This window comes from Cyprinus carpio, chromosome B1, assembly GCF_018340385.1.
Source record: "Cyprinus carpio isolate SPL01 chromosome B1, ASM1834038v1, whole genome shotgun sequence".
NCBI classification, from domain to species: domain Eukaryota; kingdom Metazoa; phylum Chordata; class Actinopteri; order Cypriniformes; family Cyprinidae; genus Cyprinus; species Cyprinus carpio.
The window spans coordinates 25,514,651-25,540,502 of record NC_056597.1 but is presented as its reverse complement, the minus strand read 5'-3'; the positions used below and the strand labels follow the sequence as shown (position 1 = coordinate 25,540,502).

At 33.7% G+C, this 25,852-nt stretch overlaps 1 protein-coding gene across 1 annotated transcript in view; it reads right to left on the bottom strand.

Annotated features, from left to right (window-relative positions):
- The window catches only part of LOC122135772 (prostaglandin F2 receptor negative regulator-like), a 47,452-nt gene extending 26,423 nt beyond the window's left edge, over nt 1–21,029 (bottom strand). Inside the window, exons 1-6 of the mRNA XM_042715991.1 lie at nt 20,795–21,029; nt 11,146–11,511; nt 5,122–5,529; nt 2,347–2,570; nt 2,184–2,259; nt 953–963 (exon numbers count right to left, since the gene is read on the bottom strand). Coding sequence (XP_042571925.1) covers nt 953–963; nt 2,184–2,259; nt 2,347–2,570; nt 5,122–5,529; nt 11,146–11,511; nt 20,795–21,029 — 1,320 coding nt within the window. The remainder of the gene's footprint in view (nt 1–952; nt 964–2,183; nt 2,260–2,346; nt 2,571–5,121; nt 5,530–11,145; nt 11,512–20,794) is intronic.
- Between the last annotated feature and the right edge of the window lie 4,823 nt (nt 21,030–25,852).

Genomic DNA, 25,852 nt, shown 5'->3' with positions numbered 1-25,852 from the left:
TAATTATATTATATTATATTATATATATTAGATTATATTATATATATTATATTATATTTATTAGATTATATATATATTATATTATATATTGCTTCAACATAAATATTTTTATTTTAGCTTTATTTCAGTTTAGTTTAATTATTTTAGTTTTTATTTCTGATGAGTAATTTTATTGCTTCAACGTAAACTTATTTCACTTAGTTTCAAGGCATTATTAACAAAAATGTTTTTAATAATATTATCTTTAGTTAACGCACAACTATCCGTTTTACAAACAAGCATTCAAAACGTATATTGAAACCAATTAATCTCAAACCTGCCACTGCAAACCTTGCTATTTAAATGCTGTTAGAGGGAAGGTTTTCAGTGAATAATGACTTAATTTTCAGTCTAGTCTTCAAACAATGTGCACAACCAAACACAAGCTTGATGTCACTGAACCAGTCGTATGAGCCAGTTTCATTTTTTTTTCTGTATTTTTGGGAGCTGAAACAAAATCCTACACGTTTCAGACTCATTAAGATGAGTAAACAACACCAGAGTTTGCCTTTTAAGGTAAGCGCCGCCTTCTCTTTCTCTGTAGTTCCTCACAGAATAAACAAGTTGAAGCTCTTCCCTGTGAATCACGCTGACAACGAGATCCCAAACGACTAACGCTGACTTCTAACAAGAGCAAGGGGTTTAGAGACAGCAGTCCTCCATCAGGAAGACCACCCACAGCCTTCATGCATTAGCCGGCGACAGAGCGGATCTTCAGAAACATCTCATGCCTGAAGCTTGCTTATTAACACGACAGAGCTAAACTCCCACAAACAGACCGCAAATCTAACGAAGGCAACCTTTCTTCTTTCAGTTCTAGACACCTGACATTGATGGACGGGTTAAGAACTCACCGGTCTGGTAGCGACGGTAAAATAACACGCCTAGATTTTATCAGTGGTTTTACACTTACGGTTCTAAGGGCTGAAAGATATTTGAATAGTCACAGATATTTGTGATCGTTTAGCTGGTGACAGAAAAACCTCTTATGATTCACTTCCATGAATCATTTCAAACTGTCCGTTTGAGTGAATCATTAAAACTGATTCAGCAAAGTTTGCAGGTTCCCACAAGGCATTTTTAATTATTAAAGCATTTAAATTAAATATACGTGTGGAAATGTGTGTGTTTATTGTTTTTATATACACTATTGGTAAAATGTTAAATCTCTTCTGCTTAGCAAGGCTACATTTATTCGGTAAAGAAATCAGTAATATTCTGTAATATTTTTACAATTCAAAACAGCTGTTTTCTATGTAAATATCTGTTAAACTGTAATTTATTTCTCTGATGCGCAGCTGTATTTTCAGCATCATTACTCCAGTCTTCAGTCACACAATATCCACAAAAAACACTAAAATAATAATATTCTCCTCAAAAAAAACATCTCATAATTATCAATGTTGAAAACAAACACTTGCTGCACAATATTTATGTAGAAACTGTGATGCATTTTATTTTTCAGGGTTCTATGATGAATAGAAACTTCTAAATATCAGCATTTATTTGAAATAGAAATCTTTTATAACATTATACATGTCTTTACTGTAATCAATTTAATGCATTTTTGCTGAATAAAAGTATTAATTTTCTGACAGTGTAAATGAAAATTGTTTGTGTTCATTAAGTAAAAAAGTGTGAAAATATGCCTTGATTGTTTTTAATATACTTAATTTACTGTTTAGGTATTAAATAAAATATCTTGCTAGCAATAACTAAATAGTTCCTTGAATGTATTTACAGTTTTATTTAAGTCATTTTAGAGTGAATACATATATACAGCTTTAAAATGATTATTTTAGCTATATCATCCAGTCTTAACTGATACTAAAAGATGCCTCATTCACATTAGTCTGATAAAACGTGATCTGCGAATCATCTTCTAATAGAAAACCCAAGGCCATCGCTTGAAAAATATTTTTCAGTGCACTAATACAGACGGCATATCATGCTTTTAATGTCATTTAAATACCAAATAATCAACATCAAATTAATATTTTATGGATGAGGGAAGCAGAACGCATTTATATGCAGCTCTAAAGAGCTTCAGATGGCATTCTCTCGAAATGTCACACTTTGCTACAAAACGTGAGACGCTGCGGGCTGTTTATGTTAAGAGTCATGATGTTATGAATGATACTTACTTCCACCATCACGCTGAACCCACGCACTCGCTTTACACGCATAGAGTCCCGCGTCAGACAGCTCCACACCGCGAACCTTGAGCTGGAACGAGTCTTTCAAGGACTGGGCCGCATTAACAAACAGCGCATAGAGTCCCGCGTCAGACAGCTCCACACCGCGAACCTTGAGCTGGAAATCCCACTTTCCCAGCCGCCTCACGTCCACCGCATCAGACGCATTGGTCAGCACGCCGTCGCGACTCAGACGGGCCACAACTCGCGTGCCGTTCATCAGCCACATCACCTCCAGGTCCACCGAGGCTTCGGCAGAAACCGAGCAGGTGAGGAGCAGCGTCTCTCCTGTGGACAATGTGCTGGCGTCCTGAACCTGGACGCTGAGGGAGCTCGCTGACGATTTAAAGAGAAAGACAAGCAGAAAATATGCAAGCATTAGTGATGGAACTGAAATAATCCAGATCTTAATGATGCAAACTAAATAAAAACATACAGTAAGACTAACAGTGATGCATCTGCAACCCACTAAAACTCTTAAAAATAATTTCCATTAAATCTGAAATAAAATATAATACAAATAGTAGATTTAATACTGCCAGGTCAAGTCAAGTCAAAATGTATTTCTATAGCACATTTAAAAGCTACAGAGTATATAAAAAAGCATATAAAAAGCATTAAAAGGAAACATGCATCATTAAAAAAACGGAACAGAACAATTTGACATCAAAACCCTTAAACTAACCTTAATGAAAAGCCAGAGAAAACAAATAAAATTTGAGAACAGATTTAAAACTGGCTAGTGAAGGATCAAATCTCACATTTACAGGCAAACTATTCCAAAGTTTACTAGACCTAAGTGCTCTTTAAAGAGAGTAAAGATTTAGAAGGTCTCTAATTTATTTTGGTTCAAGACCAGATAACGCCTTGTACACAAAAACATCAATTCTAAACTTTGCAGGAAAATGTTACTAAAATGACAAAACTGAAATTAAAACAAAGCAAAAAAACTAATGAAAATTACAAAAGAACATAAAATGACTAAAACTGAAATGGAAATGGAAGAGAAAAAATAAAAGCCAATTTAAAATATGAATAAATAATATCGTAGTATGAAAAATAAAAGCACATTATAAAATTATTAAAACTTAAACTGAAATTAAAGTGCAAAGCATAAAAATAAAAGCTAATTTAAAATATTTTATAAATACTGTAATAGTATAAAACAGTAAAAGCACATAACAAAATTATAAATAAATAAATATAAATAAAATTATAAAATATACTTTTATTATATGGAAAAGAGGAGCATGAACATTCTGCTGAATTTCTCCTTTTGTTTTCTACATAAAAAAACAACTTATCCCAGGTTTGCCATAAGGTAAGTAAGCAAATGATGTCTGAATTGTCATTTATGGTTAAACTATTCCTTTAATTTCTCAAAGCAAACTCTCAGTCGTTTCTCCTGGGGATCAGTGATATTCAGCACATCACGTTAGATGACACAGACTGCTTCTGTGCTTTATATTCTCTTATCATCTTCTAGTTACAATCTCAAACAACATAAAGACTCTGAGAGTTTGTGTTTGTGTAAGGTCTGCTGGATGGTTCTCCAGACACCCACAGTCTTCCCGATTTAATTAAAACTCTGCAGTAACATTGACAGTATATATGGTAACCAGGCAGGAATTTCACTGGCAACGAGAATTCAAACAGTCTGGTCTGTGAGAAAGGTCTGAAGACGTTAAACAAGATAAAACCGGTCAAAAGACCATATCTACTCTTCTCGAGGGAAGCGCTACATGACTTTAACAATCATAATCAAATCTCGTTAATTCTCTCTTTCCTCCAAATGCAACTTATTTATTTATTTGATCACAATTGCTGTTTAAAGATCATCTGAGCGAGCTGCATAACAATGTTTCATCGTAAGTACTTTTATCCGATCAAATTGGATTATTTCAATCAATCATAAAAAAAATACATACTTTAATTAATAAATAAATTTACATAAAAAAAATGCAATTTAAAATGCATAATTTAATTTAACTGAATGCATAATTAAAAAGACTAATATAAATTTTATTTAATGCAAAATTTTAAAAAAATTAATTTATAATTTAATTAACATAATTTTAAAAATACTATAAAATTTGTAATTTAAATTCATTCAATGGATATTTTAATTTATATTATTTATAAAAAAATATAAAATAATATAATTTAATTCATCATATAATTTCACAGAATGTATAATTTACACAATTTAAAAAACAATAAAATAACACAAAACAAAAACACACAATAAAAAAACCTAGTATAATGTATAATTTAATTTGATTAAATGCATTATTTAATTTAATTTGATTTCAATGAAAGCATTATTTAATTTACACATTTTAAAAGCAAAACTAATATAATTAATAATTTCATTTTATTGCATGAACAATTAAAAAAAAAAACTATTTTTTTATAATTTAATTTAATCCACAATTTAATTCACATAATATACACAAACATTTTTATTTATAATGTAACTGGATGCATAGTGAAATTTACATTAAAAAAACTAATGAAATTTATAATTTAATTAAATAATTTAATTTACATAATTAAAAACAAACAAAATGACAAAAGCACAAACTACTGTGAAATCGAAAAAATATAAAAAAGTAGTAGCCAATTCTAAATCTGAATTAATACTATAAATAGCATAAAAATAATACTAAAATATAAAAATCTAGATGCAAATGGCATAATTTGAGTGTCATGGTTTCTCTAAAATTCTTCTAAAAATGTCTTAAAATATGAAAAATGCAAATTAACATAAGGGAATCTTACATAATTTCTACTTATATATTTTAATTGTGTTAATTCCACTGTGTTGTGGCTTTATTCTGTTGCGCTATGGGCTATTTTTTTCGTGTTGTTCTAGAGAGTTACTAACCTGTAGGGGTGACAGTCACTTCTCCTATCTCCATGGTCTTCTCCTGAATACGGTTCCAGGCTCCCTGCTCTCTTGTCCACAGTCTGGCCGTGCACATGTACATGCCCTGATCGGCCGGCGTTGCTCCGGAGAGCACGAGACTGTGCGAGACACCGTTTCCCATTTCTAGCCGCATCCCACCATCTGCGTAGCGCAGCGTGTAGTCGTCGCCAACCGACACGCCCAAATCTGGACCAAAGGTCAGCAGGTCCTCCAGCAGAGATGAGCCCTTCTTGACTGACCAGGTAAGAGACAGGTAAATTCCCTCCATGAAGTTGCGGGAGACATTGCACAGAAGTCTGACGGATCCGCCCTCATGGATCACAGGGTTTGGGACATCGGGAGCCACAATCAGACTGTTGGGAACAACTGAAATAGATAAGAAAAGAAGAGTTTTAGAGAAGAGGTACAAGCACTAACACACCGATAAACCGATATATCGGCCAGCTTGATTTATCTGTTGACTGGAGATTTGTGTAGCATCCAAAATCTCCCAAAAGCCAGTCTTTTTAAATTATTATTATTGCAGTATGTTTTACAATAAAATACTATTTCAGTTTATCTACTTCAAAATGTCACATTTAATTCAATGTGTTAGATTATGTGTGATTATTATTTGTGAAATTTACTAACAATTTCAGAGTGAAAAATTGAATTATTTTTCAGAATACTAAGCATTTTCACTTTTTTTGCACAATCAGAAAATACTGAAATAGTATACGTGTCATTTTTTAAAATATGTACACTACTGTTTAAAAGTTTGGGGTCAGTATTTTTTTTTTTTGTATTTTTGAAAGAAGTCTCTTCTGCTCACCAAGTACAGAAAAATACAGAAACTTCATTACAATTAAAAACAGCTATTTTCTATGTGAATATATTGTAAAATGTAATTTATGTGATAAAAGCTGAATTTTCAGCATCTTCTTCAGAAATCATTGTTATATGCTGATTTGCTGCTCAAGAAACATTTCTGATTATTATCAATGTTGAAAACAGTTGTGCTGCTTCATATTTTTGTGGTTCTTGTGATTCATTTTTTTCCGGATTCTTTTGAATGGACAGTTAAAAAAGAACAGCATTTATTTGCAATAGAAATCTTTTGTAACATTTTTGTTACACATCGTTACTGTCAATTTTGATCAATTTTACTGCATCACTGATGAATAAAAGTATTATTTCTTTTAAGTATTATTTGTCAGTCTGCTCTATCACTATCAGACAATGAAAATCCTACTTTAAATTGGATCACTACATTAGTATTTCAAAGAAGCACATTTATAATTTTTGTTTCTTTAGCTTTAAAAATTAGGAAAAGTTTACTGAAAATGTCATTTGGATTTTCAGTACACAAGTTTGTCTCTTGTATATTTAAGAGAGGATTAGATATTGCACTTTATTTTACTACTGCACTTCAATTTTTAACCTTTCCTCTCCTTAATTTTAAATAAAATTAAGTTATAAAAAAAGATGGTAACGTTTTTCATGCAAAAAATACAGGTAAATTCTTATTCAAATGCAAACAATACTTATTACTGAATGACACAGACATGAAAAAAAAGAAAAAAAAAGGCGTGTGTTTGTTTTAACACACCTTACTGTCAATGAATTATAGTAATAATATGGCAGGAAATGCCGTTGTACATCGTCATCCAACCAGTGAACTTAGATTATATAAAGACACACATAAAAGTGAAACAAAACAGAGCATTACTAAAAGAATCAATGCTAGTCTGACACAATAAAAGCAGACTTTGTGTCTGCCGGGTCTGATCATGAACGTCATGCACCAGTGACAGAACCAGATCAACAAGTTTGACCATCAGAGGTGAACTCATGTGGAAACAGATGCAAACAAAGAAGTAAATTCTCTAAATACATTCAAAAGTCTTTACTTGCTCTGTTACAATCAACTATGAACCACCGGCCCAAAGGAAAGAGACTGCAGTGCAAAATGACCAGCACAAAAACACAGTGGAATCTATAATTCTAACTGTATATATCTAGTTTACTTGATTAGTAAATGGACTAAACTCACTAGTCTCATGTTAACACATCTAAAGATTTTCAAAAAGGTGTGTGTTTTTCTCTTCACATCATCTTCCACTGTTAGTGCATGGATGGATACAGAGATAGTTAGACAGATAGAAGAACGATTTGATATAGCGATTAGATGGATGGATGGATGGATGGATGGATGGATGGACATGGATGGATGGACATGGATGGATGGTGGATGGTGATGGAGATGGATGGATGGATGGATGGTTGGATGGACATGAATGGATGGATGGAAAGATGGATGGACAGAAGGACGGATGGTTGGAGGAATGGATGGATGGATAGATGGACAGACATAGATGGATGTAGGAATGGATGGATGGATGGACGGATGGAAGGATGGACACGGATGGATGGATGGAATAGACTGATGGACGGATGTATGGATAGATAGATAGATAGATAGATAGATAGATAGATAGATAGATAGATAGATAGATAGATAGATAGATAGATAGATAGATAGATAGATAGATAGATAGATAGATAGATAGATAGATAGATAGATAGATAGACATAGATGTTGGAGGAATAGATGGATGGAAGAATGGATGGATGGATGGATGGATGTATAGACAGACAGATGGATGAGGAATAGATGGATGGAGGAATGGAGGGATGGATGGAAGGACACACATACCTAGATGGATGGATGGATGGATGGATGGATGGATGGATAGACATAGATGGATGGAGGAATGGATGAATGGATGGATGGATGGATGGACGGACGGACACACACACACACACACACACACACACACACACATAGATGGATGGATGGAGGAATGGATGGATGGATGGATGGTTGGTTGGATGGATGGAAGGATGGACATGGATGGATGGATGGATAGATGGACAGACATAGATGGTTGGAGGAATAGATGGATGGAAGAATGGATGGATGGATGAATGGATGGACAGACAGATGAAAAAGGAATAGATGGATGGAGGAATGGATGGATGGATGGACAGACACACACACATGGATGGATGGATGGATGGATGGATGGATGGACAGACATAGATGGATATAGGAATAGATGGATGGAGGAATGGATGGATGGATGGATGGATGGATGGAAGAATGGATGGACAGACAGATGGATGGATGAACAGACACAGATGGATGGAGGAATAGATGGATGGATGGACCGACATTGATGGATGGAGGGATGGATGGATGGATGGATGGATGAAAGGATGAATGGATGGAAAGATGATGGATGGATGGAGGAATGGATGGAGAAATGGATTGATGGACGGAAGGATGGACAGACATGAATGGATGGACAGAAGGATGGAAGGATGGATAGACAGATGATGGATAGATAGATTCAACTATTGTTTATAAATTACTATATTGCTGACTGGGTTGGAAATTACAAATCACAAACAGAATACAGCAAGAATACGATGAATTTCAATGAATGCACAGCAGTTTACAATATTCCATACATTTAATCTTGCTTAACAAGCATTTTAGAAAGTAAAGTAAAAGTAAAGTAAATTTCAAAGTAACACTTTAATTCAAGTGTAATCAGCAGCTGGGTTTTTTGGTCGGAGGGCGTGGCCAAACCACTAACCCAATGGCTGGGTAAACAGAAAAACTACCCAACATACGACCTAACAAGCTCAACTTTGTGGTTAGGAAGCAAAAATAAGCCAGTATCTTTTAGAGTGTAGATTGAGCTTGTGTGCCGCGCAGGAACGCTGTTCATCTACAGCGGAAATGTGAAGACAAACCCAACAAACCTACAAACCTAAGAAATGCTGTAATGAGCTGTGTTACATGAAGTCAGCATCATTAGACAGACTTTCTGTAGATCAGTATACAATCTTTAAATATTTCTAATACCGATTATCCTCAGAGGGAACAGGAACAGATTTTATGTTGGTGCCAGTGTTATTTCTCAGTTGTTGCATAAATGGATTCTTCAGTTTTGTTTTTGTTACACTACAGTAAAAAGCTTGGAAAAATTACAAATTTTTTATGCATTTGAAATAAGTTTTCAACTTTTTTCAACATTGATAATAATCAGAAATGTTTCTTGAGCAGCAAATCATCATATTAGAATGATCTCTGGAGATCATGTGACACTGAAGACTGGAGTAATGATGCTGACAATACAGCTGTGCATCACAGAAATAAATTACATATTAACATATAATCACTTAGAAAACAGTAATTTGAAATTGTAATAAAATTTAAGATTTTTTTTTACAGAATTTTTTATCAAATAAATGCAGCTTGGTGAGCAGAAGAGACTTCTTGCTACTGGGGTCTTATTTAGAAGAAACATCTGAAAAGCTGCAAAAAAAATCTCCATTTGCATTTAATATTATTGCTGTCTGGAGAAACAACTGAGATGTTTCACATGTCCTGTGGGTTCTTACACATATCTGCAGCGATTACTCCAATTTTCAACATGTTCAGTCAGTGCTCACGAACTAAAGATAATGATAATATCATTAACCCAGTGAATTTTGCATAATGAACGCTGCTGGCGTTCAGAGTTTAGGCTTGTTCACAGACAAAAACACTGAACAATTAAGTGCTTTTAAACACGTCACACATAAGCTATAATTAATGCATTGCACTGCATGCCCAACTCTTTCTTATAATGATTTTTGAAAATTGTGTGTGTTTGTATTTAACACACTTCTCCGGCGTTTCATTGTTGAAGGGTTGTTTTTACACCGCAGAAAATGATGTTTTTACTCAGTATTTTTGTCTTGTTTCCCAGTACAAAAATCGAAACATTTTTAGCTCAAGATACATTTTCTTGAGACACAACATGACTTGTCTTGTTTACTGAAGAATGTAGTCAAGTGAGTTTATGCTTAAAATAAGAAAATCTGCCAGTGGGGTCAGAAAAAGAAACTTGTTTTCCCTTTAATTAAGTTTATTTTTCTTGCCAACTGACATTAATTTTTTACTTGTTTTATAAATCAACTCACTTAATTTTGATGATTTCTCCAGGGAAACAAGGTTTACTATTAAGTAATATTAAGTAATTTGATTTCTTAAGTAAATATAATTTGATTTAAGAATTATTAGATATTTTAAAATTTTAAAATTCTTTAATATTTTAAAATTTAAAATTTTAAAATTCTTTAATATTTAATATTTTAAATTCTACAGATATTCCTTTATATATATAATATATATATATAAAAAATTCTAAAATATTCCTATATATATATATATATATATATATATATATATATATATATATATATATATATATATATATATATATATATATATATATATATATATAGGAATATTTGTAGAATTTTTTTAATAAACCTAAACTGTAATAAATAAATATAATATAATATAAAGTAAATATAATTTGATTTAAGAATTATTATATATTTTATGTGTGTGGGTGTGATACATATATTAGAATATTAGTATAATTTTTAAACTAAACAAACTGTAATAAATAAATAAATATAATATAATATAATATAATTAATATAATCAATATAGACATCCTTAAATGAAAAAACTAAAAGTGATAAAATCACAACAAAATTACTAAAACTTTAACTAAAATTTAAAGAAATAACAAAATATACAAATAATTCAAAATAATATTTAAGACTATAATAGCATCTCAGTGATACTGAGGGCACGTTTACATGACAATGATGTACTAAAAACAGATTCTTGAGAAAACAATTTTTTTTTCACATGCGCACTTATGACAACCACTATTTTCACAAATCTGCATTTTACTCATTCACATGTAGACGATAATGACATCATTTTCAAAAACTTGTACTTTGAAACCCATTTTAACAGACATGCAAATGAATGTCCAAAGCATAAAAAGTTTTCCATTTTGATTTGATCTCATTTTTGCACATTCATTATGCATTGCCATGTTTCTAGCATGTAAAACAGTACATACTGACCTTGCAGCTGGACGTCTGCTTTATAGTTTCCACTGATGAACGAGTCTGTGCTCGGAGTACTGCAGTGGTAGGTGGCGCTGTCACTAACTCGAGCCTCTTGAATTCTCAGCTCAACAGCGTTATCCGCTAGTCGTGACACACTGATGTCGCCGCTCTGTATGCGGTCCTGAAGAGAGCGGTCTGTGAAACCAGTATCAAGCGTCGAGATCACTTTGATGCTTTCTGTTCCTCGTGTTACTGTCCAATCAAAGTCCTGCTCCCTCGGGCCCTCGTATTCCGATACATCACAGCGAATGGACAGCGGCTGGCCCTGGACCCGGAGCAGAGGGCCCCTGGACACTGTCACCGACCTACAGTGGCATAGAGCTATAAAACACAAACACAACACTGCTTTATTGATTGCTCTTTATTTTGTAGTTACAGGTCATGGAAAAGTTCATTTTTTTCAGTAATTCAACTCAAATTTTGAAACTTGTGTATTAAATAAATTCAGTGCACACAGACTGAAGTAGTTTAAGTCTTTGGTTCTTTTAATTGTGATGATTTTGGCTCACATTTAACAAAAACCTCAAACTCAAAACACCTGCAAAGGTTTCCTGAGCCTTTCAAAATGGTCTCTCAGTTTGGTTCACTAGGCTACACAATCATGGGGATCACTGCTGATCTGACAGTTGTCCAGAAGACAATCACTGACACCCTTCACAAGGAGGGTAAACCACAAACATTCATTGCCAAAGAAGCTGGCTGTCCACAGAGTGCTGTATCCAAGCATGTTAACAGAAAGTTGAGTGGAAGGAAAAAGTGTGGAAGAAAGAAATGCACAACCAACCGAGAGAACCGCAGCCTTATGAGGATTGTCAAGCAAAATCAATTCAAGAATTTGAGTCAACTTCACAAGGAATGGACTGAGGCTGGGATCAAGGCACCAAGAGCCACCACACACAGACGTGTCAAGGAATTTGGCTACAGTTGTCGTATTCCTCTTGTTAAGCCTCTCCTGAACCACAGACAATGTCAGAGGTGTCTTACTTGGCCTAGGAGAAGAAGAACTGGACTGTTGCCCAGTGGTCCAAAGTCCTCTTTTCAGATGAGAGCAAGTTTTGTATTTCTTTTGGAAACCAAGGTCCTAGAGTCTGGAGGAAGGGTGGAGAAGCCACCAAGAAATTTGAGCACTTTATGCTTCCTTCTGCTGACCAGCTTTTTGAAGATGCCGATTTCATTTTCCAGCAGGATTTGGCCCCTGCCCACACTGCCAAAAGCACCAAAAGTAAATTAAAATTGTGTTGGTGTGCTTGACTGGCCAGCAATCTCACCAGACCTGAAACCCAGAGAGAATCTATGGGGTATTTGTCAAGAGGAAAATGAGAAACAAGAGACCAGACAATGCAGATGAGCTGAAGGCCACTGTCAAAGAAACCTGGGCTTCCAGACCACCTCAGCAGTGCCACAAACTGATATCCTCCATGCCACGCTGAATTAAGGCAGTAATTAAAGCAAAAGGAGCCCCTACCGAGTATTGAGTACATGTACAGTAAATGAACATACTTTCCAGAAGGCCAACAGTTCACTAAAAATGTTTTTTTTATTGGTCTTATGAAGTATTCTAATTTGTTGAGATTGGTGGGTTTTTGTTAAATGTGAGCCAAAATTATCACATTTAAAAGAACCAAAGACTTAAACTACTTCAGTCTGAGTGCACTGAATTTATTTAATACACGAGTTTCACAATTTGGGTTGAATTACTGAAATAAATGAACTTTTCCATGACATTTATTATAAAAAAAAAAAAAAACTCAAAGGCAGACCATTTAATGTCTGGATTTCTGTATAAAACAGAACATTTAACTTTTATATTTTGGTTTAGTATGATTTTATAACCACGATAAAAAGTGGTAACCTGCAATTGTTACCTTAAAAAGCTATCTTTATATATATATATATATATATATATCTTTATATATATATATATATATATAATATAGTATATATATATATATATATATATATATATATATATATAATCTTTATATATATATATATTATAATAATATAATATATATAATTATAAACAATTTAATTAAGTAGATTCCCTTACATTGTTTTTTAGATTTTAATGCACAAATAAAAAAATAATTTAAAAAAGTTAAAACAAAATAACAAATTATATACAATATAATTACATAAATTACAATATAATATAAAAAACAGATATATAATATAAACTAAAAGTCAAGTTTGGGCATCTCTGATTCACATGTTATCAGTGCATCTGAAATTGACTGGATGGTGAAAAGTGAGAAAGCATCAATAATTATGTGACATATGATGTGATATATAACTTTACCACAATATCTGAATATTTAATCTGATTCCTGGAGTCATAAGCACACAGGTGCTGACTATGGTTTGGCATATGGCACTTTACAATGGGATTATGAGGATTATCTTCAAAGCATGCAGCACTTTCATAAAAAGACCACAAATGCAAATGAAGCACCATGCTAATGATAACTCTGTCACTCTCACCCCACTAGACTTGCAAATGACACTAAATGAAAAAAGACTATCCTAAAATATTCCTTTCTTACAGGAAAGCTCCTGTAACACAGACTGACACGCTTTCGGCTGAATGCGCCTACTGAGCAACTTCAAAACTGGGGAAGACACAGGAGAAATGTGTGCTTTAAAGCATTGTTATTTTCACCATATACTCATTTTATTCGTCTTTTGCAACTATTTTTAAGTAAATCAAGTCCATTGGGAATCTTGTCAGCATTCGAAAATCACAAATTCTTGATAAAGATGAAGTCGATACAGAAGTGTTTAACAGACCAGTCTGTGATAAATGAATACAGAATAGCAAGAAAAGGGAGGAGAGGTGATATATTCTGGTCTGGTTTAAATTTATTTGCACATGCACAACATCACAACATAAAAATCAAAATAAAATACATGCAAAAAACAAAAACAAGACATCACATCACACTCAAACAAAACAAAAAACATGAAAATAAAACTGTAACAATACAAACTACATTTTAATGTAGACACTATATGTTTTGACTATATAAATCTGAAACTTGTAATCAAGACATTTCTATAATAATCTAGAGGTTTAGTTAGGTCCGTATGGTAATTATGCAAATCCCTTTCTTAATATAGAAACATCTAAAAAAACAAACAAAAAAAAAAAACCACTTGTTTTATTTCCACTAAATCCATCAATGCATCATTTTATCATATTATAAAAATAAAAAAATAAAATTTGTTAATTTAAATAAATAAATAAATTAAAACAAGATTACACACACACGCACACACACACTCATTGCATGTCATTTAAATCAATTATTTAATATTATTTAAGTCTTCAATTTGACTATGCTAAAACTGTAATAAATCAATAACATTTTTATAAGAACAATAAGAGGATTAGTTAGATCACTTTTCTATAATGGTTTATTTCATGCCTTTTGAGGTACTAACTGTACATTTTGATAATGCAAATTTAAAAATAGTCAGAAATCAAGGCAGATTAATCCAATAATGGTAATGGTTGATTTATACTTAATTATTTTTTACACATTGTTAATAAACCTTGAGGTATTTACTGTAAATTTTCATCATGCAAATCTAATAAGGAAAAGAAATGACGGCAGAATAAATCTATAATGACTGAAAATCTAAAAAAGAACACATTAATCTTATCAAAACAAATTCAGAGCAAAAATAACATATGAAGTTAAATAAGATCTCATTAAGCGTGCGAAGCAGCAACGCTAACGCTATAAAAAGTGCAATCACTGTAATCTTATGTAATCAGGTTCAGAGTAAATCATATTTTGACAGAAAGAAAAGCAGCTAATTCAGATGTCACCACCTGAAACACATTTCAGGGTCACCTGGCAAAACACTTTGATGTTTCTGACAGGAAACGCTGTTACTTGTCAATACAACAGAAGCATCACGCCCGTTCGCGGATGGTTTGTCCCATTTCTTTGCTACATTTTGTAGCCGAGTTTTTTCCCGCAGGAAACTCACCGGACAGCGGCGCACAAGCAGGTAGCAGCGCTCGAGTCCTTTCCCAATGTCGCTGGAGACGCGCGGTCCGCCGCGTTATTCCGCGGTCTTGCTGAGCCGAAGACCGCCACGACCGACCGCCGCGAGAGACAGACAGGACCGGATACACCTGAGAACCGAACCCCCCTCGCCGCGGTGACGTCACGCCGCTCCGTTTGAAGCGCGAGCGGGAGACGATGTTTAGCTTGCGGACGGAACGCTTGATTGACTCGTGCTCGCGGAGGCTTTAAACTACCGAAACTAACGCGAGTGACGGCAAGTGAATGAAGCGGGATTCCCTGCGACGAGGACTGGAGGAACGTCCACTCTGAGTCACACACTATATAGATTAGATAGATAGATAGATAGACAACAGACAGACAGATATACAGACAGCCCAATATAAGATAGATCTATAGACTAGGAGTAGATAGATACGACTGACCTGACAGATAGACTCAAGAATAGACTACGATAGGATAGACAACAACAACAGACAGACAGATAGATAGAATAATCATAGTAGAATGATAAGACAGACGAGAAGACAGTACAGACAGACAACGAGATATATAGATAGATAGATAGATAGAATATAGATAGAATAGACAGACAGAAAGGACAGACATCCAGACAGATCTAAGATAGATATTTAGATAGAAAGACAGACAGACAGACAGACAGACAGACTGATACGACCCGATAGATAGATTACGATACGATAATAGATATGATAGCATATTTATGAGAATGACATCGACAGACAGACAAACAGACAGACATACACCAGACTGGATCAATATAGTATATAACGAAAGACTATAGATAGAAGACACAGAAATATATATAATGACAGATAGAGTAGATAGATCGACCGACAGACCAGACAGACAGACGAAGATAGATGATAGAATAGATAGGATAGATCGATAGCTAGATAGATAGATAGTATAGATAGACAGCAGACATAACAGACAGACAGGCAACAGACGACAGACAGACATATCGATAGGATAGATAGCTAGATGATAGATAGATATGATAGATGATAGATAGATAGATAGATAGATAAGATAGATAGATAAGATCGATAGACCAGACATACAGAAAGATTAGACAGACCGACCGACCGACTAGAATATATCGATAGATAGATAGAATTATCTATAGCTAGCTAGATAGACAGAAAGACGGACAAGTAGCTCGACAAAGATAGATAGAATAGCGACAGATTAGATAGAGAGGATAGCTTAGATAGATAGACATAGACAGAAATGATAGATAACAGGATAAGAAAGATTAAGATAGATAGATAGAGTATAGAGTAGATAGATTAGATCGCTGATGTAGAGCGATAGCAGGATAGATATGTATTAGACATAGACAGAAAGATAGACAGCAGACAGCGCTAACAGACAGACAGCACAGGATCAGACAGACAGATAGATAGATAGAAATAGATAGATAGATAGATAGATAGGACAGAAGACATGGACAGACAGACAGACAGGACAGATAGATAGTCAGCACCGATACGACAGATAGGATAGTAGATTAGATAGATAGATAGATAGATAGACAGAAGACAGAAAGCTAGTAGACAGGACAGACCAGTCAGAACAGCAGACAGGACAGACCAGACAGCAGACAGACAGACCAGACCGCAGTAGACTGAAAAAATGTTTCAGTCATCCCATTTAAAAAAATAGGGTAATGATTCACATCTATAATTTTAATACTTGAGCATGAAACAAAAAATAAATAACTTACTCTTAGGGGCAATTATTATTATTATTATTTTATTATTGATTCTTATTATCTATTATTATATTATTATTATTATTATTATTATATTATTATTTATTTTTTTCATTGGCTCAAGTTAAAAAATATAGATGGGAATCATTACCCTAAAATTTTCTTAATTGGATGAATGAAACATTTTTTTCAGTGTAGATAGATTTTAACTTCATTTGAAAATTACGATAAATAAACAAACAAATAAATAAATTGATAGATAGATAGATAGATAGATAGATAGATAGATAGACAGACAGACAGACAGATAGACAGATAGATAGATAGATAGATAGATAGATAGATAGATAGATAGATAGATAGATAGACTAATTATTTATAATAATTCTGCATCATTGCAATTTAGATCTATGATGGTTTCAGTCCATTCTAGAATACATAACCTGTAATCTGTTTAGTAGCAAAATGATTTTTAAATCGAATTAACATACTCTTAGCAGCAGATCAGAGGCGCATAAGCCTCTTATGCCATCTAGTGTCGAGAAACAGTTGCATAACCTGCAGTCATGACATGAAGTGAATTTATGGTTTTCAGGGAAACCGTAGTGACACTGACATCACTCTTTAAGACTCATTTCTTGGTGGGTCATAAACAACTGATAACCATCCTTAAATCACTTCTTAAAACCACTGCACTTCATTTAATTAAATTAAATTGCATGAATATTATGCTGAAATCTTGAGTCTATACTCAGTTAATTGAGTTTGTGGTGCATCTTTATTAGCAAAAGTCAGTGGTGATGTGCCACTCTTATGGTATAGCCTAGGTCTGTGTGGTTTCAGTTCAAAATAAAAATAGAGAAGTGAGAATATACTTTTCATCAATTCCGAATTTCTTTCTGCTTACTGGAGTCAGCTACAATAAAATGCAGCGTTTTGGTCAAGAACATAGTATAAAATGGATTCAGATGCTGATTGGCGCCTAAGGGAAGAAAGGGCAACACACTTTGTGTTTTAGTACCTTCAAACAGTGTTTAAAATCATTTTCTTGTTTCATAACTATAGTACTGATACATTACTACACATAATGAAGCATGCAACCCAAAGGTATTACTTAATTTTTGATGGATGTACAAAGTTATTATTTATTTTTTCTTCATTTGTTGTCCCCAGCTGCTTTGTATTTGTGCTTCTGATGTATCTAAGAAAGTAATAATCACCCATTCTAGCCACTTCCTGTGTGGACAGTCAAAAACAGGAAACACCTACATATAGAAACATATGTCGTGTTAGTGATGATAGCCTTTCAGACGAATTTGCATGCTGTGGCCTCAAATGAGATTAAAACGTCTCTTCTTTCCATGATGAAAAATTTCTGATCCAAACCAAGATTAGCACACACTTCTCAACCGATCACAACTGTGGAAAAAGATCTTATGATTAATTGGAAAAAGTGTCACAATGCACATCACCACAAATACTGACATAAATAACCTAAATTAATAAAACAAATTAAATATTTAATAAACCAATTTTAATGTCTTCCAGCTATTTTAATATGGTTTGGGCTATAAAGTTGAACATACTGTAAGTAAAAATGCCAAACAAGTCTAAATGCATTCATGCAAACATTAAAAAAAAACAAAAAAAAAACATTTTGGAATATTTATGTTTTAAAAAAGACTTTTAAAACTCTAAAATCTTTGCATTTATACTTATGTTCAACATTACAGCCAAATCATGTTTTGCACATTTAGCACAACAGCAGCAGGATGTTGAAATTCAAGCAAAATTAGTCTAAATATGTATATATGTTCAATATTATGCATGCATGTAAGATAATATATATATATTTTATTGAGTGTTAAAAGAACAAATGCCTTCAGAAAAAATCTCAGTTTACACCATTGCTGGACCCCATTGTGCTTTTGCTCATTTCTATTATTAATTTTTTACACCAAGAAACAAGATATGGAAGCATATTTTCACCGCATGACTGGAATTAATAAATAGTTCAGATATTTAGGGAAACAAGTTGATGTTTTGTCTTAAGTGTGTCGTGTGTAGCCTTGGGGGCCATATCCATCTCATCATCTCCCACGCACAGGAAAAACTGCAAACAATACAAGAAAAAGCTGACATGTCAGTGGGTGAAATGAGATGCAGTTAACCACATCCCTGAGCCTTCACACTTGCAAGTTAGATGTTGAATTTTAGTGAGAAAATGTCACCACATAGCACTAAAAATGAAACGTGTTCATTCTTTGCATTTGCTTTGCATTTGCATTATTCTGTGCAATTGAGAGTATTTGTCAAAATGAAAGGAACACATTCACCACCTATTCTATGGTCGTCTTTTATAGTCTCAAATATGTTCGAGAAAGACCTTAATGAGGAAGTAATGCAAAAGAAATGAACTGAAAACTGATTTGAACGAAAAATATTTTTAAACGATTGATAGTTGCACAAACATTGAAAATATATGTCTTTATTTTTTGACCTTTTATGGTCTAAACATAACACACAGACACATACACACACACACACGCACAAAAGGAAAACATATTCTATAAAATACTGTTTACATGTCTCAGCTCATATATACTTTTGTTTTCTACTTAAAGTTAATTGTAACTCTAAAAAGTGACAACCCATATATATTTACAACAATGTCTTAATGCAGACTAGGACAAAAGTTGGTTAATTTAACAAAGCGGAGTTCTAACCTCTAATGTTAAAACCATAGAAACTGTTGAGTCAATAAATAAAAATGCAATGCATGTACATCTACAGATGTGCCAGCATAATGCTCAAGACGTCTCTTGTTTTATAATGTTTAAAGACACGAATAAGAACCTCAGAGAAAATAAGCTACTTAGCACAACCTGAATAATAATTCATCTGAAAATGAAAATTCATCAAACAAATAACCACCACCTCACAAACAGACTTCAATTTAAATCGTTATTCGCTGTATTCTATTCCTTTATTTGAACAGCTAGACAAACTCTAGCGGTGACGTTACTCGCGGAGTACATTGTTTTAATCACTTGAGTTGCGATTCGGGAGATTGTGTCATTCAGAACATGCGAGGAAAAAAGTCATAATTGTGAGATAAAAAAGTTGCAATTCTTTTTTTTTTTTTCGTTTTTATTCAGTGGCGGGAGAAAACGTGCTTCCATAACAAACAGATCAAAGTAGTAACTAATATTGTTACCAACCTAAACATCATTTTGTGATCCTAGCCAGCACACAGCAAATGGGATTCTATGTAAAATATATTGATTCATGTTTTATTACGGATACTTTAGCTTTCCCTTTTAGCTTTTTGGTTGAATATTCAGTTGAGCTGTTAATTTCTTCAAGCTAGATCCACTTATTAGTAATAGTGATATTTCTGACTTCTGATTGCTTTCCTTTATTTACGATAGGACGAGTAAACACATATGTACTCGCTAATTATGTACGTTTTCTTGATTTCAAAAAAATAAAAAAGTGTATCTTTTGATTGTGAATATTTTGCGTTATATTTTGAGTATGATAGCACACAAAGGGTCTTAAGGACTAGTTTGGGATTTATGGGAGCTTACAGTATAATGTATACACCATCTCTTTTCACATCGTATGGACAAGAATCGCTTGATTTTTTGCCTAAGACCTCCTTTGGTGGTCAAGTTTTGGAAGAACATGAGGGTGGAGTACATGACCACATGCTATTTCTTAAATCTCACAATCTTAGCATCGCAGTATGGCTTATGAAAATTATTCCATTAAGGCCCCGAGTTACTGTTGTTCAGTGAACATACAAGAGTCTCATTCCTTGGTTCGGTACGGTTCTTCATGTCTCTTGCGGTGTTGTTATTCCTCGGGCCGAGGTAAGGAGGAGGATTTTCGTTCATCGTCTTCAGGCGGGGGTGGTGGAGGGTCGACCGCGGGTCTGGGCTTGGGCTGAGTCTGGGTTTGAGCGGGGATTGTGGGAGATGGCGCTCTTCTTGCGGGATGGGGGGGCGCGCGGTTGCCCTATAGCAGTGGGTTTTGGATCTGGCTGTACCGTTCCTGACCTTCATCTGTGAAAACTCCTCAGCCTGATCTCATCTTCAGCTGGAAAATATCAACGACATAGATATTCATAAAAGTTAGAATATTTTAAGAATGTGGAAGTAAAAATTGTTATGTGCACATTTTATTCTATTTTTGGATGCCAGTATTGTGGCTGATGAGCTGAGTATATATGAAATCACACTATTTATGAATAACACGACTGCAATATATATTATTGACTTTATCCTAAACGAAAAAAATTCATTAATGTCTCCCTTGCTAGTTTGTACGAATCTGAACAATGTCTAGCATCTGCTCAGTGAATAAATATAAATGTAAATATGTGTTTATGTGTAGCCGTCAGATCTAACACCCCCCCCCCCAAAATAAAAAATTTTTTAACCGCTTTTATATTTACTATTTATATTAATATCCATAGATTTTTATAATCTAAATTCTAAATAAAATAATTTGAAAAGGGAATATTTTCTGGATAAATTATTTGAACCCGATAAACAATAATAATCTTTTAAAATAACCAGATTTAATCTTTAGATAGAACTTCTGAATTGTGTATCCTGTTCTAGTATTTTTATTTTTTTTCTCAAGGTAAAAAACAGGAAACCAAATAAACACTGTAAACCAGCAGTGCACTTAGTGATCTTTAAGTTTGTGTGCTGCAATTATATTTTCTCAAATAACTCCAGGCTTGGTGATTGTGTGGCTTCTTAAAAAACCTTAGTGCCAATTGTCTTTTAATGTGCCTCAGAAAACCACATAAAAATGTCTGTATAAAGGATTTTAGCGGAGCTTGTTGTATCTTTTCTCTCGATCTGTCTGGTGCCACCTAAACAAAGAGATTTGGCAAATGCCACTGTGGGGTAACAGTAGCTTAACATAGTCCAATATAATATTACACATAAAATGTGTGTTTAAGTATATATTTGCATATAATAGAAGCCTTCGTAACCTGTCACTTTAACCAAATGCTCTCGTCCGGTAAAAGGCACTTTGCGTTCCTGTTTTTAAACTTGTAAAGTACAACAATAATGAGTTTTTGAGACGATATCTTCATAATTCCCCCATGTGTTATTCTTTTGTAATCTTTAAAGATTTACTTTTACGATAATTCTATGACTTTATTTTACTTACCATTTGGCATTTAAAAACACGGTATTAAAGCTCAACAAGAACATTGACAGCTTCAGTAATTTTTAGATCAGTGTTCTTTTTTGTTTGAAAATACAAATGCTCAATGCATAATTTCAGCAGGCGATGTAGACGTCTCCTTACCGCCTGTTCGTGCTGCCTTTGTGTTTTACAACTTCGACACGCCAAGTCGATGACCAGAACACATATCAGCAGCAGCAGTAGGATCCTCTACCGCCTGCTAAAAATGCCTCACCATGATCCAGAAATCAAAGCCAAAGGAGTTTACGAGGACCTGGAGTCCACCTCCAGGACCTGTATCTGAACCTGTAAGCAAAATTGTCATGAAATCAGTAACAATTGGATCACCTGAAAAAAAAAAACTCTATTTGACGCAGTTTACACGTCCTAAGCACTGCATCATGCCTAATACTGGTAAACGGCAGTGGCAGTGTTGAAGCACGAGAAGGTCTTAAAATGCACAATATAAGTCCCTCCTTTGGACCCACTCCTACTTAGTTTAATAACCTTTTGATTAAAAAGCTTCTGTTTTAAATGCTTGGAATTCGTTTTTGTAGGCAAGATAACTGTGTATGCCATGTAAACATTTAATTTTATTAACTACGGGTGAATGACTAAACACATCATAAGTTTATAGAGTCTATGTTCCTCGTTTCAAGTAAATGGAATCTACAGTATGACTCATACAGTAACAAACAACCCATTTTAAAGTATTCTGGGATTATTTTTTATTTAACTTGCATTTTTGGTCCCTTTCCAAGACAAGGGATGTCCGGCATGTGTGCAAACTCAATATATGGACCGCTTTGACATGAACAACAAGAAAGTTTTTTCCTTCTTCCTTTTGAAATGTTATAAATCCTATTTATTGTGCAATCTTAACATTTTTAGAGTCACTTTAATCAATCCCAGACAAACATTTTTAATGGCTTTGAGGGAATAAAGCAAAAACTGGACAAAATATTGCCTCAACTTAAAGTAAATGTAAATTTTATTCTACTTGAAATCTAAAGCTGTATTAAGTAAAAAGCTTTGTATTTGAGTTATCTCAACAAATTTAATGCAGGTGAGCTATTCTAATGCAAAATTAAGTTAATATAATTAAGCTAATTTAATATATATATATATCTATATTATATTATATAATATATATACTATAACTATATAAACATATTTATATATACTATATATATATATATATATATATATATATATATTTTATTTTCTTTACAGTGATAAGGTGCAGCAAGCTTTCTTGGACTTTATAAAATCTGGTGAGATATCTTCAGTTAGTATACAGTTTTACACCATTCTGTTATCAACTTGTTAGAACAATACTGTTTGTTTTGTTTTGTTGGTCATTCTTTCGCGATTATATGTCAACAGTAAAAAAACAGGAAATTACCAGGACAACCAAACATTGCTTATTTTCATGAAACAAATGTAAAAATCATTAAAAGTAATACAATCCTTAATTCTGCTAGGAGCACGACCCTCTTAATTGTTAACATCAGTATTTAAGGTCGAAGTCTGTTCAAAACCCTGAGAAAATCATGATTTAAATCTTGGTTCTTTAAGACGGAATAAAACACAAGCATTTAAAAATGTATAATAATAGTTAATGCAAGCATTTGAAATAACAGGAAAAAGCTTAGTGGAAATAAAAATTGCTTACATGACGTAACGCTGTTACGATTGCTCGGTGCTGGCAGGATTGCCTACACTGCATGAGTACGGCTTTTTCTCCTTTACATTGATCAGATGGTCAAGAAGCAGTATTTGGTTGTTTTCATTCTGCGTGATATTCTCTTTTTTCTTTTATACCCAGGATACAGTCAGATTTGATGGACTTCAAGTTTACAGTGTGAGTGTAGCTTTCCCTCATCTTTGCAGTCGATCTTCAAAGTAGGTTTTAGGAGCTTTTGCTGTGACAGAACGCATGGGCGTCGGGGGGCATTTCCTTCTACTGAAGTATACTGTAAAAATATACAGTCTTATGTAGTTTTGTTATTATGGTGAAAGCGTATGAATATCTGTCCTCCTTACCTATAAACTCTAATTTCCTCACCTCCAGCATCAATCTCTGTACCGTCAGCTATTTATACACATTGTATCTATATTTGCCGGTGTTCTTCAGGACTGACACTTTCAAATTGTTAATGATCCAGTCATCTTTCCATTGTTAGACCTGGAAATGCTTTTCTTAGATCTGAAGTCCGCTTTTTTTTAGGAGGGGAGTATCCAACTGAATCAAGGCATTCACCAGAGAGATGGATCCATGTGATATCATTAGGATTTGTCAGTGTTTTTTGTTTGGGCAGCTTGGAAGGTGCAGGACGCTCCCTCTAGTAGATCTGTTTTAACATATCTCTGCAACTTATAACAAATAATAAAAATGATATTAAGCATTTAAATAAAACTCAACAGGATTCATACACCCATATGTGGTTTACTGTGAGGAATAAACATCTCTACATTATAAAGAACGAGAATTTCTCAGGAATGGGTTTCTTTTTTAAATATACAGGGGACAACTTCAACGTTAGCACCCAATCTCAGTTCAAAATCCCTATTCTGTCTGGCCATTATTGTCCATTTTGAAAAAAAAATGTTAGGGTTCATTTAGACACACAACTGACTCCTGACCTATAACAATAGGCGCGTGTTATCAAAACTGAATGGGGTAAGTTGTCCACAAATGTGGACCCTGCTTTAGAGAACATATTGTTACAGTCTTTTCATTATAACTTAAACAGTAAAACGATTATGAAACAGCAATTCAGGAAAGGCCCTGTCCGGCGTTGAATACAGTACAAGGATTCAGTTCAAATCTGCCTTTGTTATATAGTGACTCGTGTCTTCCGTTAGTCTCTGTTGCGTTCACCTATTTATTTAACAGATGTTACAAAAATAATATGATGATACTGGAATTTAATAAAAAATGTTCCATTTTAAGAAAGTTTTGAACCTGATGTTTGAAAACAACCAATCGGTGCACATTAAAATGAGCATTTGTTAATTTTTGACTCAAACCTTTTTAGTAACTGCAATCTTAGGGAAGGGTTTTTTTTTTTTTTTGAAGGCTTTTGTCTTCAAAGAACCTTTCAGTCAAAAAAGTTCTTTAAAAAAAAATCTCCTTCTCCTTAAAAAAAAAAAAAAAAAAAAAAACATTTAAATGATCTAAAGAAGCATTTTATAACTATAAAGAAACATTTTGTGGGAATGCAGAAGTTCCACATGGATGTTAAATATCCTTCATGGAAACACTTAAAAAAAAAAAAGATCTTTAAAAGCACCTATTTTCAGTATTGCTCTGGTCTCTCCCTAGAATTTTACTACTTATCTATAAATGACAATTTCTGTGGCGTGTTTTCTGTCAAAGCTGTATGTGGGAACAAACCCTCATTGCAGCGGTTTGCATGTAAATGTCACTAGATTTGTAGACTAGATCAGTGTCCCACTGTAAAAGGGCATGTGTTGTTTTTAGGAGATATTTCTACATGAATCTGACTCTTGATTAACAAAATGAATTTAGATATTCATATATAAAGTACTTTTTTTAAGTTAACTGAACCCCCCCCCCCCCACAATGAAACAAGTGATTATTTTCACATCATTTATAGTCATTGTTTTGATATTAAAGATAGCACAATATGCATGAGACCAAAGAATAATGAGA